The 20880-nt window shown below is 34.9% G+C and overlaps 1 protein-coding gene across 1 annotated transcript; it reads right to left on the bottom strand.

The window, feature by feature from the left end:
- Positions 1–599: 599 nt before the first annotated feature.
- LOC140975311 (protein decapping 5-like) lies at positions 600–6531 on the bottom strand. Its single transcript, XM_073438967.1, has 8 exons — positions 6234–6531; positions 4957–5057; positions 4366–4437; positions 3341–4291; positions 2600–2662; positions 1220–1420; positions 1025–1135; positions 600–957 (listed from the first exon to the last, which is right to left on the bottom strand). The coding sequence occupies exons 1-8, from the start codon at positions 6403–6405 to the stop codon at positions 805–807; spliced, it is 1824 nt and encodes a 607-aa protein (XP_073295068.1). The 5' UTR covers positions 6406–6531; the 3' UTR covers positions 600–804.
- Between the last annotated feature and the right edge of the window lie 14349 nt (positions 6532–20880).

Raw genomic sequence — 20880 nt, forward strand, 5'->3', positions numbered from 1 at the left:
TGATAAATAAATGGATATGTTATGAAGAAGGGTTCTTCTCTCAACTTGAATTTGAACTGGAATAGTTCATTTTTCGTGCATTCAGCCAAACTTGGAAACAACTCAATAATTTTTGTACTCGAAATGCTATTCAGTTGATTTTGACTTATTGACACCTTAATTCTAGTTTCAAATAGTTGGCCACGAGTTTGCGATTAATTCTTGAATCCGAGATTCAATTGCAACACTTATCTGGTAAGGATTTTAAGTTTCATTTCGCTTACAAAGCACCAACATAATTCGGACCAATTAAATTTTTTTTGTTTTACTTTTCTGAGTAAATATCTTATGACATAATCTCCCATATACATATTCGTGAGAATTTAGAATGAAAAGTAGTACTTTTCATATATAAATAAGTAGGATTTCTATCTCACAAAATTGACCATGACGATTTTTCAAAAGCTTTTGTGTTTTTTTTAAATATTAGTCTTAACAAAATGAGAACAATATATTTCAATCCCTGGTCTATTTAAAGAAATTCAGGACGTCATAATGAATATGAGTCAAAACTAAAAACTAGAAACAAAATACAATGCCCAAACATTAGGGACAAAATCTGTCAAATCTAAATCCATGAAATACACCACAGATTGTACTATCCAATACACTAAGTTTATGGCTCAAATAACAAAAAAATAAAAGGCGGATATTACAAGAAAGTCCTAAATCAATCCTCGTCCCAGCAAGGACAAGATTGGCATTGGCTTTGAGCAGACACAATTGCAAGAAAAATCTAGTTTATTGCTCTTAGGTAACGTTACTCTACACACCTCGACCACGGCCCATGTTAGAGTAGCTGTATCCACCATAACCTCTTCCATGGTAAGAGCCACGGAATCGGCCGCCGCTACCACCACCACGACCAGGGCCACGACCACGACGTCCACCCTGATGCCTTGAAAATTCTCCAAACGTCTGCATCCGTGGCAATACATCAGGATATATTATGGACAAACTCAGATCAATAGTAAATGGCACATACCTCTGTATCTAACCTCATTTGTTCAGAATACCTAGTTCTTCCATGATTAGGGTCATTGCCAAGGGTGTCGCAGGAAAGGGTGTCGAAAAAGTCATCCTTGTTATAAACAGGCTGCAAGGAAAAATACATTGAACTTCAACATGAAATGGAAGTTCCATATGGAGCAATAAATTATGGAAGAAACTAAATAATCACCTTGGGCTCAATTTTTGGCAATTCAGTACTATCCTCTTCCTGTAAATCATCATCATAACTTTCGCCTATGTTACCTTCCTTACCCTTTGATTGGGATTTATTACTTTTTCCCAGATTACCCCAAACTTTGTCCTTTTCGAATTTCTCATTCATTGCCATAAAATCAAAATCTTCTGTGAATTTTGTCACAGGACGTGAAGACTGCACAAAAATTCACTCCATAGGCACTCAGGCTAGAAAGAATGTACTTAAAATTCCATGAGACAGCTCGCCACAAAAATATAGTTGAATTGTATTTGAATCGTTCAGTGAAAAATTTATTAAGCAATAACTCAAGTCACTGGACAGTTCATATTTGACAAAGTCATTTGAAAACTAATCTCACCCACAACTGTTCTGATTCTAAAATCAGAAGAATGGGTACGGGTGTTTAGTTTGCCTTCTCCCTATTTGGCTTGTGTGACAGAAATTGATGTCAAATTATACCAAATGGTTTGGTACAATGAATGCCTCATAAGAGATCAAACAGCACAATTAAATTCTGACACAGTGATAAAAAAGAAAATGGGTGCTCGTGCAGGAATTGCACATCAGAATAATGATTTAACAATAAAAAAAAATGAGGTTTGAAAAGGAATAAGAGAAAATTTATTTTAAAAAAGCCGAAGATCAGATTCTCAACAAAATTATGTTCTGATATAAGTGTGCATCTAAACACATAAAACAGATACAGGGCAAAGAAATGATACTCCAGTTATGGAGACCGACACAGAAGACAACCAATGCACAGATCAAACTTCAAAGCAATCAAATTTTTGGCAATAAATTTGCAGACAATGACATAGCACTTAAAGCTATATCTAAATATTATCCGTCATTAATAATCATATGGAAAATTTCAAGCACATAAACTTGCTGACAATGACATGGAACTTAAAGATATATGTAAATAATATCTGTCATTAATAATCACTGAAAATTCCAAGCAAATAAACCTTGAAAACGTATGTACCATCAAGAAAAAGAGCATTAGTTAAAAAACAATGGAATGGTTCTGACGCGGATAACAGGAGAAGACTTAGTGGCAGAATCATTAAGAGAACAAGGAAAATGGTATGTGAAATTAAAATGTAAACATTAAAACCTAGTGCCAGAATCATTAAGTGAACAAAGAAAATGGTATGTCATTAAAATGTAAACATTAGAACATAGTGAACTATGGTAGCTATCATATTGAGATTACAAAAATATATAATAGTAGAAATAGAACAATAAAGTTTTCGTATAAATAAAAGGTTGATTTAGTTTCCATTTGATCAATAGCGTAAATCAGTATTGTTTCATGGAGAAATCCATAACATGCAACACGGAATTCCTTACCCCATATCCTCTTCCTCCACGCCCTCTGTTGTTGTTACGCATGTGATAAGTAGCTCCATTTGGCTAAAAAGAGACGATATATACATCATCAGTTCTCCAACAAAGTAACAGAAAATTCACAAACTGTACCAACTACCAAGAGCTGCACTGTTGCATTGAAAATATAAGAGAATAGAGAACATAAAGGAAATAGTCATTTAACACTTCAACCAAACAATGGGACCTCGAAGACGAGTATATGCAAATATGATGGGACTTGGAAAGAACAACAAACCATGGAGCACCTGTCACCAATTGTAACATCTAGACAAAAAAATATCTATATCATTTTCACATGCATTCGTTATACAACTATTAGTTGGGTATGGACTTTATAGCGGGGAGCGTGCTAAGAAAATTATGGCCATAAATAATATGAGGAACGTTTGAGATGGGTTGCTCAAGCCTGAGGCCCTTCCCAGGTCGAAACATGCACCTTGGAAGGAGAAGATTAGGTTTAGGTCAACTACAATCTGATTCTCGAGTATGATTAACTAAGACATGTATAACCCGTATAAGCTACATATATTTCCATCAAGCTCAATCTGGTCATTCAATCACAAAATATTCATGGAAATATGTAATTTCAGGAAGGGTGGACGCCTATGGTTTATAATTCGTACCATTAATGTAAACAGATGAAGCCCCCAAAATAATGCAATCCAGAGGGTCATTGTAATACAATAACAAAAGTAAAAAAACCTTATGACCACGCGCATTTGGAGGTAACGGTAATAATGGGGGTTGAGAATCCATTGCTACGGGATTTGATAATTCAGACACTGGCTTTGGAGGCACTTGAACTACTTCCACATCCTTCTGAACAGTTTGTAAAGTTTGATGTGACACCGCAGTAGCTGGTCCAGATTGCAGCAGTTGCCCGGGAGTAACAAGTGATGGCATTCGCGTTTCAGAAAGAATAGAAACAGATGTACCAGCAATTGATGTTACAGGTTGAGATATGGCCAGCTGTTGCACAGATGTCAAACTAATTGTTGAACTAGGTTTGGTAGCAACTAAAGGTATACCAGCAATTTCAGGAGCTGGAGTAGAGAGTGGAGCTAAAGATGGTAAGTTAGAGTTTGGTGTTGAAGTAGAGATAGGGGATATGGAAGTTTTTCCTTGTAATGGTTTCATGGTTGGGTCGGATGCAAGCGACACAGGCTGCAGCGGAGGATTATTGAAAGACAAAGTTGAAGCAGGAAAGGGAGTAGAGGTTAAACTAGCTGAAGTTCCAGAGCTCGGACCCGAAGAAGAATGATAGTCAGATAATGGAGTAGAACCAGACAAGTTTGGTACCGGAATGGCTAAAGATGAGTTAAAATTTGGAAATTGCATCTGTTGCATGGAAGGAGGAATTGACAACCCAGGAGGTGGTCGAAGCAATGATTGCTGAGGTAATTGAGGAAGCCCACCAGGAGAGCCATAGAATCCTTGCCAATACGTTGGCATAGGTGGGGCACCATTATTTTCATTTGGAGAAGGGGACCAAGAATTCAAGTTCGCCACAGGATGATACAAAGGCATACCACTTTGGAAAGCTGACCCAGGGAGTCCTATTGGCGCAGGATGGGTAGCAGGATCTGACGATGGCCCAATTGGAGGCGGCAAACTTGTGGGTGTGGGTGTGGATGTTGGATGAGAATAGTGGGTCTGCACTAGCAAATAGACAAATTAAAATCACAATCCACGGCATAACATTATTACTGTGGTTAGGTGTTTCTTACCTGAATAATTGCAGGATCATTGTTCATGGTTGTTGTAGTTGGAACTGGTGGAGAGGATTTCACCTGTAAATCCTGAGGAAGACAGTAGCCATGGTCGAAATTTACGGTACTAAAAAACTACATGCAAAAATACAACACCTAGATACAAGCCTAAAAAAACAAATTAATAATGCTCTTAAGTTTTAACAAAACCGATGAAGCTTATGAAACCGTGACAGTCGAAAGTTATACATAACGCCATCACAGCCAGATTGCAATGCAGCTCTTGTCAATATCATCCGTGCAATGCAATCCACCATGGCTTGCACAACTCCCACTTCCATATACCACAAAAAGAATAGGATAAAAGTAGAAAATACATAATTACATGTTAGGTTCATCAGCACAGACCCAACCTAAAAGTCTAAAACTATTCAAGTCATTGAGTGGTCGGGATTAATTATATCTTTATGTCCGACTTCTCTTGAATGAAAGTAAAAAATTCAAATATCACATACTAGGGGTAAAACTAAAACACTTAGTCAACATAAGTTAATGGGAAAATGTAGCAATTCAAGACAATCAACAAACCCATACATTTCCAATAAATACCTTAATATCACTTCCTCTAAACAGTATGTATTCATAAATTTTATCATTGGGAGGAACTTGCGGACCATCCCTTTTTCGTCCTTCTGTTCCAAATGATCTCACTGCCATATGATAATTGCAAAGCAATAGTTAGTTTTCAACCATGATTAACATTGCTCACAGTTCAAAGCCAATCAGTAGGATAACTAGTCGCTTTAGGCGTCAGTCAAAATCAAATACTTAACAACAAATAAGAGTATGCATTACAAACTTCAGATATTATTTTGGATCACCATGATGAACAAAAATGCAAAAATGTACAGTAAACTTAACACCTTGAAGTTTACCAAATCACTAAAATTTAAACAGGTCGCAAGGAATGAATGCTAAACCAAATTTAGGCTCAAATTTAATTTTTCCCAACAAATTTTCAACAACAGGAAAAAATATTTCCTACTCTGCCATGTCTATTTAACCAACATACTGACAAAATATAATAGAGTTCAAATCCTTTTAGATGGCATTTCAGATCATTAATACGATCCATTCATGATTGTTTGGGTAGGGCAATTTTCAAATCCCCCCACTTCGATATTAGTATATTTTTCTTAACCCAAATAAGGAATTTCAAATCCTCAATTATTCGAGCCATTTTAAATCCATTTATCAAATACAATGCTTCAACCCAAATGTAAACTTAACAAAAGAAATCAATAGCTAAACTGAATTCAATTATATGCCAATCAAATGCTCAAACAAAAAACAGAAACACAAGGAATGCATACAATAATTTTCTTTACAAGATTATTTTTATAGGAAACCAAATCATCAATAATCAATAAATAATTCAAAATGTATAACACCTATCGGAACTGAGAGTAGACTAAGCTATCAGAATATCTGCTTTCAAACATTGCAAATGCTAAACGAACGTATTAAATCTAATTCACATAAGGTATAAAAACACCTTTGGCCTTCGACCTACATCAAAAATATCGTTCACCATATTGTGTGGCCATAAAAATCAATTAGAAAAATACCAGACTTTAAAAAGTTACAAAAACGCCACAAGAAGAGGAAAATGGTAAGTTTAAGTTGCGCCGAGCAAGACATAATTTTAAACTACGCGATAAAAAGTTCAATTATTGAAAGCAACGGATGAAAAAAAAAAACAAAACAAAACAAAACAAAACAAAAGCCCATACATTCTGAAACAAAATACACATGAATCAAAACTCAAAATATCATTTTTTTTTAAAAAAAAAAAAAAAAAAGCAACCTAATTCTAATTTCCTCACCGTTTCGCAAGCCGATGCTGGACTCTTCGGTGTTAATACTGTACAAAACACCTTCATACCTAATTTCACTTTTCGAGGTCAAACTTATCAAGCTTCCAACATACGAGTCCGCCGTTGCTCCGCCGCCGGCAGATCTATTGCTCGACGCCGCCGTTGAACTCTCGGCCGCCATCCTCTACTTTTACTGTTAATCACCGAACCAAAAACCTAATGGTTAAATTTGTGTGTCGGAATGAGAGGTGAAGAATTACTCCTGATAATATTAGGGTTTCCCATTTTCTAGTGAAGCTTATGTTTTCCTTTTTTTAATGTGTATAAACTTTAATAATAATTATTATTAAGGGCATCTATTTAACCTCATTCAAAAAAGAATTTATGATTTATATTTTATTACGTCACTGTCACCTAAAAAAAAACATCATTAACTTATTCACAATCCAAAAAATTTCAAACAGCTTCATGGATTTCGCACACAATTCAAATACATCTAATTTCTCTAATATTTTATTTAATATAACAGTTGACAAGTTTATAAAAATGTTTTTTTGAGGATACCAATTTTTTTTCCTCTTTTAATCTTTTCTACAAAGTAATATTATTGATTTCTCCCTTTCTCATTTCGCATCTCAAGTAACCAACATCATGTTTCACGTTGCTCCTTCTATGTTTCTAACAACTCACAAGATTTCTCATTTCACGACTCAAATTTACTATGTTATCATATATTCGTTGTTGGGATCTTCATTCCAAATCTTACCACCCAATCTTTGCACGACGAACTATCGATTCCAAAATATTCCACACAAGGTAAGGATTCATAATTCTATCTCTCTAGTTTTTGTAGATCGTTGTTACTATTTAGTTTGGGTTTTAGAATTTCTATACATTCAGGGGCGGAGGGAGACTTGTGGCCACCTGTACTGTAGCCCGGGTGACCCAAATATTTTTTTTTATTAGTATGCATTAATTTTGGTCCAGCCCAGTTAATATGTATTAGTTTTTGCTTAATATGTATTAGTTTTTGCTCCAGCCCAGTGGTTCAAATTACAACTAATAAATGTTTGGGCTTAAAAAATAATTTCTCAGCCCAAAATCCATACCAATATTGTTTGATAGGAAGACAAGCACTTACAAAAGCTTAAAAAAAAAAAATTGTCAAACCCTTCTCCCAAGTCCCAACCATCGTATCACTATCTCCTTCTCCAGTTCTTCCTGTGGGCTCTGCGGCTGCGCCGAATCGAAGAAGAATCCACTCGATTTCAGCTCCTATTCTTGTGTTCGATTCTTGCTCGATTTAGGTAATGATTTTGCTTTTGACTTGATTTCCTGGTATAGTTGTGGAAGCTTTTGACTTGATTTCCTTGAAAGTATTCATGGTACTTCTGTTTGATTCTAGACTTCTAGTAAAGCTAATCACGAAGAATGTGAGTATGTGACGTATCGAAAACCATTTTATTTTGATGTATTAATGCTTGTTGGAATTTTTTTCCTAGTCATGGCTATTGGCTCCGTTGGTTCCAGCGTCTTTTGATTATCAACCCTTACTCATTTTTCTTTCCGCATTCAAACCTGTTGCTTAATTTTCTGATTATTCAGGTCCATGTCTACGAGAAACTTCACAGTGTCCGTCTTTTTATTTACGAGGTCTTTATTCACTGTGCTTAATTTTTTGATTAAATTATTTCAGATTTAATTATGTGATATTTATGAGAATTCTTGGTATTTCAATATGTTTGGGATGATTGGGTTGATTGTAATGCCAAGAAATAGACGAATATGATCGGGAAATCCTTACATGTTCTTGAATGATTTGTTTATCGAGCATTGTCATGTTATTAACATTAAATTTATCTATGTACTTTATATTATTTGGTTCTAATCTAAATTTAATAATTTTGTTTATATGAAGTTATTTTAATGTCAAATCAAGAGAGAAAGAAAATAAATAGTATTTTATCATTCTTTCAGCCAAGAATTGATAATCATTCTTCATCCGAGAGAACCGAGACTCATGCATCCATTCACATTGAGGAGCCCGGACCTCCTTCTAAATGTCAAAGAGTTGTATTTGATGAAACTTCCCTTGAACGAGATCCTGGATTGTGTATTTCGATGTTATGCATTATTTTGTGACTACAATGAACATGTATCATAGTTATGATTTTAATTGTAATGCATTATTTTGTTTTTTGTTAAAAAAATTTAGCCCGGGTAGATTTCAAATCCTGGCTCCGCCACTGTATACATTCAATATTTTGGAGACCATGAATAGGTTTACTTTGTTTGGTTTTCGGTTTGAAATCTTGCACTTTCAAAGGTTTTGATGCATTTCATGAAATTTATTTGCAAAAACAAGCATGATTTTACAATTAAAACACCCAAATTTCAATAATAAATTGAATGTCGCTTAATATAGTTCAGGGCAGTCGGGATAATATAAGAATAAGCAATCTATATATAATCCTTAAAAACATGTACTATTGATGTGGAAGACAAACATAACTATACAAAGAGGCAATCTAAGTAAGATCCAAGAAGGGAAATGGGGTGTCCTGAGAAGTCATGAGTTTTAAAGTAATATGTTACATGACACTAAAGATAACCTCTACAATCCTCAAACAATTCTGGTCATTAATTTTTCAATTCAAATTCTGCACTTTTTCTTAGAGTATTTCATGAGAGAGGTGATAAATATATGTAAAGATAGAAATTGTTCACTCTTCATTAAAATGACCTTCTATCTTTTTCAATAACTTTACTCAATCATCTTACTCTTCCTCGTATTTTCTGGGACACAACACATGAATAACAAAATAGGATCAAGATTATGTTAGAGTAGATGTCTTGTAAGCCAAAAGTTGGCTAAGAAATTTATTGACTCAGTTGTAATTAACATTCTTTATTTTAATATAATTTACGTTTCATGGTTTCGTTTTACTTTATCTGTATACACATGCAATTGACATAGATAAAGACCTTCATTAAAGTTTAAGACAAATGAATTGTACTTTGATCTTGAAACTCATTTGTAAACAATATATATTCAAATTCGTTCCTAGTTGTTTCAGCTGCATAAAAACAAGGATAAAGACCGCTTGAACTTTAGACTAGCATATGTGATGTTGTGTATCGTGTTTCATGTTAAGGGCATAGAGATGTCTAATCATGCAGATGGGTAATCACATGATGATTGTAACGAACAATCCTCCCTCGAGCTTTCCAAGTGGTTATCATTCATCAAGAGAAAAAGTCTGTGGTTGTGATTATAAAACATTAGTCTTTACGACGTGAGACAATACTAATGCTCTATATACTAAGATTGTGCTTTGACTCGTTTATCGACTCCGCGGGGGTCACATGGTGGCGAGGTTGGGTGCAATTGCAACATGTGTAGGAGCCACTACATTGTAATCGAGAATTCACCACTCACCTACGGGTGTGGACATCATATGTAATCTAATGAAAAAGTAGTACATGAAATCTCTGACCAGAGTATAAGATGTACATTAGGGACAATGGTTCTCTAGTTGTGCATGCGGTGACACTATATATATTTCATGATTGTATCACTTAGCTATCGAATCTAATATGAAACCCTCGATGAACCAATGGTTGCAGATTCAGTCGGGATATATGAGATGAAGGGACCGTAGTGTACGTTAATCATAACCGATTGGTTCTTGCAGGCACTATCAGTGATACCTAAGGAATAATGGGGTGATGCTGCTAGACGCTATTACCATGATTCGATGAGTTTAATCAGAAAATTGATTTTTGACATTTTCATGATCAAATGTTGGTGCATGGAATGAGGCAAATTAGAGTAAGGCCGAATAAAAGAAAATTTTCATGAATCACAAAGAGTTGTGAACCCACGACTAGATGTATTTCTGAACTATTGAGGGTTACACAAGCACTAGATCATTTGTTCCCGTTGAGAAAATAAATTTAAGGAGTTGAATTTATATAAAATTATGCGATAGTAAATTCAAGGAGTTGAGTTTATGATAATTAAAATTTGGAGAGAATAAATTCAATGAGTTGAATTTATAAAATTTGATAATTTAAAATATTAAACTCAAAAGTTGAGTTTATAAAAGATTTAATTAAATGTAATGTGGTATAATGGACTTATAGAATACAAGTCCAACATGATAATTAATTAAAGTTCTTAATGGACTTTGATATATTAATTAATTAAAAAACTAGTTGGACTAATTAAATTAATTGACTACGCCCATTATTATTAATTAAGGAACCTAAACTTATAATTAAATAAATTAGGTTAATTGTTCAATATTAAGGAAGGTGGCCACAAACCCTAGCCTCCATGCCTTGCAATTTTCGAAATTCCTCTCTTTGCTTGCTCTCCAAATTCCAGCCACCCCTAGAATTTTTAGGGTTTGAGCCGCCTTTTGTTCTTCGATCTCAATGTAAAAATACTTCTTAATTTCTAGTGCAATTTGGAAGAGGAACAAACGATCCAGTTGTGGACCAGATTAGGAGGATTGAAGAAAGGAGTTCAAGAAGATTGTTCGTAGGAAATACTACAAGTGCTATATCCGCTAACCCTGAAATAGCTGATGACAAATGATTAAATCACCAAAGGTAAGTTCATAAACACCCTATGAATGATTAAATTTGTTTAAACCATACGAGTGTTTAAATGCATTATTTGAATATCAAATAAAAATTTTAAAACTTCCGCTACGTTTTGGACACGAGAAAACCATTTATCCCCACAGATTATTCCCTTCGTTTCTTTAACATGATCAAACCGAATTTCACATATGCAGAGTCCACAGAAAAGCAAGGGAATTGTTATAGTGAACCACAAACGATATACATTTCAAACTCTGAATCTTAGAAAATCAAATATTGATTCTTCTTTCAAAACCGAATAGTGAACATCAGTTAGGAATGATGGCTCTTTCATTTGGGAATTATGTCAAATTCATTATCTTAGAAGTATGTATTCTTTTTTGTTAATGTATAAGAATTCTGATTATGCGTGGAACTACTATAATATCTAGATTATAATATTAATATGACAAATCTTTTTTTGTTAAATTACATTAATGTGTGGAACTACTATAATATCCATATTAGAATCCTAATGTTTTGAAAGATACGAAAAAATATTTGTAACAACTAGGATTCTAATGTACTCTTTTTTGTTAATGTATAAGAATTACCATTATATTTGATACTCACTGAAAATTTAGGGTTTGGTTCCAGAGCTGATAAAAGTCCAAATGCAGATCTCGAATACATTCTAGTCGTGAAATCACGAAGGAGACCGTTAGAAAGGGGGTCGGGAGGGCTTCCCCGTGTAGCCCCTCCGACGCTCAAGTTAGAGACCGAGTGTAACGTCCTGAAAATATGAAGGTCCACGTGAACCACATGCATGCAAGTTATTAAATTTCTTTTGTATTTTATTAAATTCTTTTAAAGCATTAAATGCATGTTTATTTCATTAATTTGTGTTTTAATTCAAGATTTATTTAAAGTTTCATGCATTAAGATTTTAGTTGTATTTCGCGCTCGAACGAGGAACGGTGACCGGAAATATTCAGTAAAAATATTTTTATTGAGTAATTATTTTTAATTAATTAATATGAGGTGTTTTTAAGTATGATTTTTGAAAATGGGCTTTGGTTGAATATTTTTACCCGCCGGGTTACATTTTAGCCGATATGCAAATTTTAACGATTCGGGGGACTTTTTGAAGGCTCGGGCATCATTTTCAAAAACGTACCTAAAAGAAATATTTTTCGGGGTTGTTTTTGGGATTGGTGGGTTTATTTTAATGCTTAATGGGATCAAAACCCTTTAAAACCATTTAATTTAAAATGAAGGCCTATTAGTGCATAATAATTCACTTAATTACCACCTAAACTAAATCTTAAACCTAAATTAAAATGATTGGCCACCCACTTCACACTTCCAGCACCCATCCTCACGTAAATTGCAGCAGCAACTTCAGCAACCTTCGGCCATTGCTAGTTTCTTCAAGAAAACTTCTCCCCGCCTCCCCGTTTTACGTCCCACGTGCATATCTTCAAGCTTTCGGTCTTATAAACGCTAAGGCACGTCATGTATCTCTTTTTCTCATCATCTACACCATATATATGCTGATGTATATGTATTTGCTTGTAAAACTCATTGATTTATCATGTAGCTTCTTTTGTTCAAAGTTTTGATACGTAATACACATTGTTTCATACATATCTCATGTTTTCTTGATCAAAGGGGCTGCTAGATCTAGGTATAATGGTACTGGACACGTCCAGATAGAGGAGGCAGGAGGGCCGAGTGCAAGTTGAACTATGCCTAGGGGATGAATCAATCGTGTCGTGCTTGTGGAGGGGAGTTAGGGCTAGATCGGCTAAAGGGGTTGAGGCGGCCATGCAAGGGGCTGATCGGGGCTGTGGTGCAGACCCTGGAGGGTCCAAGCCATGGTCCATAATGTTTGGAACATGGTTGACTAAGTCTAGGTAGGATCGAAGAGCATGGAATCTTGTGGTTGTGCGGGGTGAGTGCTTCAGGCCAATCGCTTAAGGTCGAGTGCATGGGGCTGCAGGCTCAGGTTAGTGGTCCAAAGAAGGGTCTTGGGCTCGGTCTTGGTCCTATGGCATGCTGGTTCGAAGCTGGTCCGGCTTCGGGTGGGCTAGAGTCGAATATTTGACGGTCTACAACATTAATGTTTGAGTTTTAGCAAGGGGGCCGAAAATCCAGCAGCTCGCTGAGGCTGTTCGAGGGGCTTAGTGGACTGGTCTAGATGGTTTGACGGCTGATAGGATGTGTCTAAGGTGTGGTAAAAACTTGTGAGAAATTTGATTAAGTTTCGGGTTGATTCGGGTTAAAATCGGGACCCCGGTCCAAGTTTTAAAACGAATCGATTAAGTTTGAATCGGGCTCAAGTTTACGTCTAAGAAATGCTTACTAATATGTTTTGGGATGTTTTAAGGAGTTTGGTAAGCTTCGGATCAAAATTTAGAGGTCCAGGGGTAAAACGGTCATTTTGGGGTCCCATGGCAATTGGTCATTTTGCACCGAGGGTGAGTTTTTAGTCCTGGAAACGCCCCGAGCACAAATATATCATGCTTTTAAATGTTTATGCATCATGAATATGATTTTTATGAAAGTATGAAAATTACGTTGCGTGCTTGATTTTAAGAAAATTTACGCATATGTATGATTTTGTTAAGTGATGAAAATGATGATGTTTTGACGGATAAGAATTAGTGGTGACTAACGATGTATATGCAAATGCTTAAAATGTATATGTAAATGCTGATGATGAGGCATAGACACAGTGGATAGGTAATACTATCGCTGATGTCCGGCAGCCGCCGGGTACCACTGTTTTATGTAGATGAATCCATCGTATAATGATGAATGATGTTACGAAAGTCACAACTAATGAACTGAATTCATTAAAGGAAAATGTATAAGGATATGATGTTAAGATGAGCTGTTTGACACGATATGATTTCATATGCCACGTTCACGTTTATGTTTTTAAGTTCATGAAAGATATGTTGATTACACCATTTTTCACTGATGTGTGCCATGCATATGTACTTGCTATTAACGGTACATGTGTGTTGATTCTTTAGACTCACTAGGTGTGAATGATGCAGGTGAGCATTTTGATCAGGAGACTGGAGGTGATGATGACTAAACGGGCGGAGCTGGCTGTGCGCACGAGAACCCGAGGACCTTGTACTTGTTAGAGTAGGTGCACGTCGAGCCAAGTGTTGGCCGAGTGTTCACAATGAAACTCTATGTATAAGCAATCTTTATTTTAATAATATTTGAAATTATTGTTTTGGCACATCTTTATCTGTATACACATGCTAGTTGCATAGATAAAGCCCTTGAATATACAAATAGTAGAAAGAATATGAGATGCTCATATGATGAGTATCATGAAACTCATATTTGGATTACTGTATATTCTAAACGGTTCCTAGTCGATTCAGCCGCCGCTAAGAAGGATATAGGCGGCTCGAGCTTGAGACTAGTATCTGCGATGTGAGTACCATGTTTCATTGGTAGGGGACATTGTGATGTCCGAGCATGCAGATAGGTGCTCCTGGTAGAGTGCTCTGTACAACCCTCCATTAAAGGACTTTCCAAGTGGTTCTCACTTATCGAGTGGAAAAGTCCTAGTTTATAGTTGTACACCATTAGTCCTTATGACCCGGGACAACATTGAGACTCTATGTGCTAGAATTACACTTTGACTTGTTTACCGACTCTCATGGGGTCATCAGGTGGCAAGGTTGGGTGTTCTGTCGAAACATATGGGAGTCGATGCATTGTAGTCGGGGATTCACCGCTTACCTACGGGTATGGATATCCTATGTGTTTTTCATGTATATGTAGTTTGAAATCTCTGGTCAGAGTATGGTGGTAATTATGAAAGGGGTTTCATAGATTACACCATCGATGCACTACGACATGACACATAGTATCGATTCATTGACAACTCTCGATATACCAATGGTTGTCGAATCGGTCGGGATATATGAGTTGAAGGGACCGTACTGTACGCTAACCTAAATTGAATGGTTCTTGCAGGCACTATCATTTGATACCTAGGGAATCATGTAAGCGATGCTGCTAGGCGTTTAACATGATTGGTTGGGTACTATCAGACTTGAGTTCTGACGTTCTTATTATCAAGGAGTTGATAAATAAGAATGGAGCAATTGGGGTATGCTCATATAAGGACATGTTTAGTCCGAATCACATGGAGATGTGAACCCACGGCTAGTTGTATCAATGAACCATTGAGGGCCACACAAGTACTAGTTTTCTAGATCCCGTTGAGAAGTAAAATAGTTCAATGTGTTGAACGGCTTATAAATGAGTTTATAGGCGTAAGGAAAAATAGAAGTATGACTTCTATGAGAGAAATGTAAATTTTAATATATGGAAGTGTTCCTAAATTAAAATTTGGCCAAGTGAATAATGTATTTGAAAATTGTGATTTTCATAAACATTATTATGGACTAAATTAAATTAATTCAAGTGTTGAATTAATTAAATCATATTGAGTCGTGTAGAGCTCAATTTAAATAATTATTTAACTAGTGGGACTTGAGTAAATTCAAGTAATGTTTAATTAGTCTCAAATACGTTTGAGATAATTAAAATTAAGTCCATGGGTTTTTTTTTAATTGTTAAAAAACCAAATAAAATGCATGCATGGGAGGTGAAGGGTTGGGAGACAACTTTTACTATTACCAAGGCATGGCATGCAACTTTATGCCTCAACTTTTTTCTCTACCAAGACAAGTCTCCTTCCCCTTCATTCCACTTAACCTTGGCCGAAATTTTCATGGTTTTCTCTCCCATTTTTCTCTCAATTTTTGTTCTTCAATGGTTGGAGAAAACACTCACTTCTCAAAGAAAAATCCTCATATTTTTCTAGTGCAAAATATGAGGGGATCTACCTAGTTGGTGGTGGGCTTAATAGTTGAGCAAGGAGTGCTCAAAGGAAGCTTGTAGATTTGTCTTGCCTTTGAAGAGCCAAGTTGTTTACAACTTGGTTGGAGCCATTACATCAATCTTTGAGATTGATAGGTACATTTCTTAACACACTATGAATGTCATTTTGTGTTTTTGTATTTGCTACACACTATTTATTTGGTGGCCGAAAATTTTATGCTATAAATCAAAATTTTAAACTTCCGTTGCGCTTCCGGTCACCGTAACCGATCCCCTTTCAGTACTTTCCCTCAAAGATATGATTTTATGGGAACACGTTTAAACAACTTTTTAAATGGTTTCTGATTTTATTTTGTCGAGGGTTTTGACAAGTTTTAATATGCTTGACGTTTTATATTTTTAAACGGTAAATTGTTTAGGTTGATTGCCCTATTCATAATTTTAACTGTAGTTATTTTATTCAACTGTGGGATGATTTCGCAAAATGAATATTTTGAATTTTATGGATTTATGTAGGCATGGTTTCGCCATTGCATTTTTTAAAAAAAATTTCCAGTAGAATTTTAAAATGAGCATACGTTTCAGTTGGTATCAGAACAAGGTTCCTGTATAGGGTTGTGCCACCGCCAGCTTCTGCAACTCAGTCTTCAAGCCTCAGTTTTTAAGTTTAAAGGTTTTAAATGTTTTGAAAGTTTTATGATATCACCTGAATGTTTACATGATATACGTTTTCAGTACAGGTTTATCTGTCGTTATGTTTTGAGATTAGATTCTTTAAATTTTTATGCATGTTACGACATGAAATGAGAAATTATATGATTTTCATGCATGATGGCTTTGTGGTGGAATTGGATATGATTAAGAATTAGGCTATGGGGCGTTAGGAAATGTTGAAAATGATTAGACTATACTGGTTTTTGGTTAGTAAGTATTGAAGCTCTACTCTTTGGGTCGTAAGTTAGTCATGAAGATTATGAATGCTTTTGAAACTTGTAGATTTTCTAAGAAATTACTGATGGTTCGTGGGTACTAGTTGAGATAATTCTTGAGGATTTCGTATAAGGAATAATGATTCGAAGACTACGACGATCTTTAGAAGTTAAAAAAAACGTAGAATTTATTAAGGATGCATACACTACCTAGTTGGATTTAAGGATTGAATTGCATGAATTGAGAATTTTAAGGACCTAATTATAATAACCAATAATTTGATGATATAAGTGCAAAAATAAAAATTCTGAGGGAATTTTCTAAATTTTTGGGATTAAATTCTGAGTTTCGAGAATTTTAAGGTTTAATGGGGTTGAAATCGGAAATGTTATGGGGACAAAAATGCTCATTTCGAAGAGTTAGAGGGCCAACAATGTAATTTTCGCGAACAATAAGGGCTAAATTGCAAATTTTTGAAATTTTTGAGGATTAAGTTCGAAACTTTTAAGGAACACTTGGGTTAAATCGGTAATTTTTTGAGGTTATGAGAATTGATTTCGGGTTTAATAAGCTTAAAATTATTAAACTTTATGTTACGAGAAACCTATAAAGTGGAATTAAGAACGCCAATAACTTATGGATAATTGTGGAATTTTCGAAATTTAGGATAAATTGGATAATTTTTTAGGAAAAATAAGAATTTATATTGCAATTTTTAAGAAATTTGGGGACTAGTTTAGCAATAAGAGAGAATTGAATGGTTTTAATGATAGGAAATTTTCGGTGATTTAGACTTGAAGGATATTTAGAACCTTTAGATATCTGGGTTATACGTTATAAGGAATGGTAATCAAGGACATTGCAGGATGAATCAATCTTGGGCTTGAAAATTTAAGCGTTAGTGAAATAATGTTATGGCAAATTAGGAATATAAAGTGAAGACAATTTAAGGTAAAGTTGATCGGTTAGCTAAGTTATAAGAGTAGACATTGAGTTAGCAAATTTTTTGGAATTTAAATTTGATGTGTCATAAGTTTTATGTAACGTACCGTATTTTGAACAACTTTAAGATTTGCGAAAAAATAAAAATTTTCTTAAATACAAAATAAACGTTCAAATTGCGATCATCAATAAACTGTTCATCCAAAATATTTTCAATAAAAGATATCACAAATAAAGTTTGCTAAAGAAAAATACTTGTTTAAACATTGTAAACCATAACGTGAAATTAGAGTATTAAAATTGTCATGCATCAAATCTAAAAAAAAAAACATGGGCGGTCCTTGGGTTTAGCCTCCTGCGCAGTCCAAGCTAACTCATTGGTCCCCACCCCTCGTCTCCTCAAAGTCGTCATCGCCTGTATAAACTGGAGAGATCAAGTACTACATAATAAAACCACATGCATATTTAAAGTAGGGCTTACATACTTGAAACTTGAACGTAATAGCATAAACATACTTGAAACTTGAGCGTAGTAGCATAAACGTAGACATGCCATGATCATAAAATTTTTCTTAAACATACTTGCATCATACATACTTGAGCATACATAACATCATTTTGCGAAGAGATATGTTTCAAAGCAAGTGACCCATACATAAATGTGCCTGATCTGTGAGGTCCGGGACCGAAGAGTGCGAGGGGTGATCGCCGGTGCCGTGAGGTTGCACGGACAATGAGCGGTTTCTGGCAGGCTTCTAGGTGGAGGGAACATGAATGAACCGATATTACACCAGAAAGAGAGGGATTCCGAAAGTGTTCAGGTATGAGACTGTGCAGTTGAAGAGGGTTTAAAAGATTTGATATGTACTACTCATATCAAGTAGGTGCATCTTCTTTTCAGTAGCTCATCACATAAGAACTCCATAGTTAAGCGTGCTTGACTTGGGGCAATTCTGGGATGGGTGACCTCCTTGGAAGTTTTCTAGGGTGCGTGTGAGTGAGGACATAAGCACGCTGAAAAGACTCGTCTTGGTACAGTGAAGAAAGTCTTCGAATCTGGGGCGTTACATGATCAGACTAAACCACAGTATTGGGCTGGCAGGGAAAGTCCACTACCACATACATGAGAGCATGCTTTAACGAGTAGATTTATCCTTGGTCATACTTTACCGCTTTCCAATCCTAATCTAAACCCGATCATGCTTTATCGAGTGGATTGGTCCCTGGTCATGCTTTACCGCTTTCCAATCCTGATCTAAACTTAGTCATGCTTTACCGGGGTGGAGAGGTCCTCTGCCACGTTCACCGACTTCCAAACCCGTTCATAATTTGGTCACAAGACATTTAGCATACCTCAAAAACATAAAACATTTTCTTTTTGCACGTCGAATATACTTAAAAACGTCGAGGGCTTCTGAAACGTCAGCTTAATCGTTTTCTTAAATCGTGCTAGAATTTTTTTTCCTCTCCTTAATCTCCATAATTAAAAATATACATATATATAAGTACTTTAAAACATATTATCACCATTTTAAAAATAAACATATAACTAACATTTAAAAATCCAAAGGAAAATAGTTTAAATCGTCAAACGTTTACTAAACTTAAAAACATTATTTGAAAAGTATAGCCCATACTATAACTTCTCAAAACCACTCCTAATTAAATCGTTGTAAAACTATCTTTAGCATCACTTAAAATCATAAATCATAACTAGTGCGAAAAACTAGAGTCGGTCCTCGGGCTATGTGCACCTTCAGTCCAGTCAGATCAACTATCAAGACCTCCATAAACATAATCGTCCTAATCACCTACATCAATCACACCTAGTGAGTCTAATGGCTCAACACATCATATTCTTGATAACAAGTACTACATATACAGATTACATACAACAGTGAAAAATACTTGTATTTAAAATATCGTTTTCATGAAGATGCAGAAACTTTAAACAAGACCATTATCATAAACATTTTCATGATGAATAAACTTTAAATAAAAATATTTTCATAATGATTCATCACTTTAAACATAAACATTTTCGTAAACATTTTCATATCAACATAAACGTATTCATAAACATTTTCTTATCATCGTAAACATATTCATATTCATATTAACATATTCATATTCATATTCGTATTCGTATTCATATTCATATTCATATTCATATTCATGTTTGTTGAATTCAGATCGTGATTGTGACTCATATCCATAAACGTATTGGGCGATGGATCCATCTACATGTAACCACAGTACTGGGCGACGGGGACACCAGAAACACTCTCACCAGTCAACTGGACATTGGCCTTACGTATTAACATATTCATGTCATTGGAAATACGATCGTCGGGCTCCCTCTGGGGCCTTCTCCCTTAAACGGGCTCTTTTTGGGACCTTCTCCCTCACGATATCTCCAATCGTATTTATATCAATGGAAATACGATCGTCGGGCTCCAACTGGGACAATAACCCTCACGATATCTCCAACATATTTAGTCACAATCCCTTCGCGTCATTCAAAATTTCATATTTCCATCACTTGATAAAAACATGCATATAATATCGTTTTTCTTTTAAACCAAGCATGCAACATATCTTTTAAATGCCAATGTTAAATCATAAAAATCCATAAACATTTAAAATAAAAGTTTTAACATATAAAAATCATAAAAAGCCATAAACGTTTTAAAATAAACATTTTAACATCATAAACGTTTAAAATACACATCTAAATCATAATCGTTTAAAATAAACATTTTAACATAAAAATCCATAAACCTAAAAATTTCATAAACATTTAAAATTGACATATCAATATAAAAAAATTCATAAACATCCATAATCATTGAAAATAATCAAATTAGCATATTAACAGCATTCAGGACACTGCCATGACGTTTACTAATTTTTAGGTGTAAAATGATCGTTTTACCCCTGGACGTAAAATTTCACGTTTTCAACTTTTACTTAATTTTATTGATTCTAACATGTCCCAAATAATTATTTAAGCTTACATTAATTTTCTCATATTTTTATTTATCTTAAATCAAGGACTTTTAAATTAATCTTTAAATAAGCCGTATTACTGCGTTTTAATCTCGAATTAAACCAAACCTTAATATAAAATTCTCAAATTAAAAACTTAGACTTTAATAATAATTTGAGCTTAAATATAATTTTCCATAATTTTATAAAGCTTAAAACTAGGCGTTTCAATTAATTCGTTAATTAGCGTTTCGTGCGGCGATTAAATCTCGGATAAATCCAAAACTCGTTATTTTGATCCCAAATTTTAAACATAACAATTTTA

This window comes from Primulina huaijiensis, chromosome 4, assembly GCF_012295235.1.
Source record: "Primulina huaijiensis isolate GDHJ02 chromosome 4, ASM1229523v2, whole genome shotgun sequence".
In the NCBI taxonomy this organism is placed as follows: Eukaryota; Viridiplantae; Streptophyta; class Magnoliopsida; order Lamiales; family Gesneriaceae; genus Primulina; species Primulina huaijiensis.

What these genes read in the sequence shown, in the direction of transcription:
- LOC140975311 (XM_073438967.1), bottom strand. Translation starts at nt 6,405, where the DNA reads ATGGCGGCCGAGAGTTCAACGGCGGCGTCGAGCAATAGATCTGCCGGC. An exon ending in TTAGAGGAAGTGATATTAAG is followed by an intron (nt 4,438 to 4,956) that starts GTATTTATTGGA and finishes TGTCTTCCTCAG; the next exon opens with GATTTACAGGTGAAATCCTC. An exon ending in CAAATGCGCGTGGTCATAAG is followed by an intron (nt 2,663 to 3,340) that starts GTTTTTTTACTT and finishes GTCTCTTTTTAG; the next exon opens with CCAAATGGAGCTACTTATCA.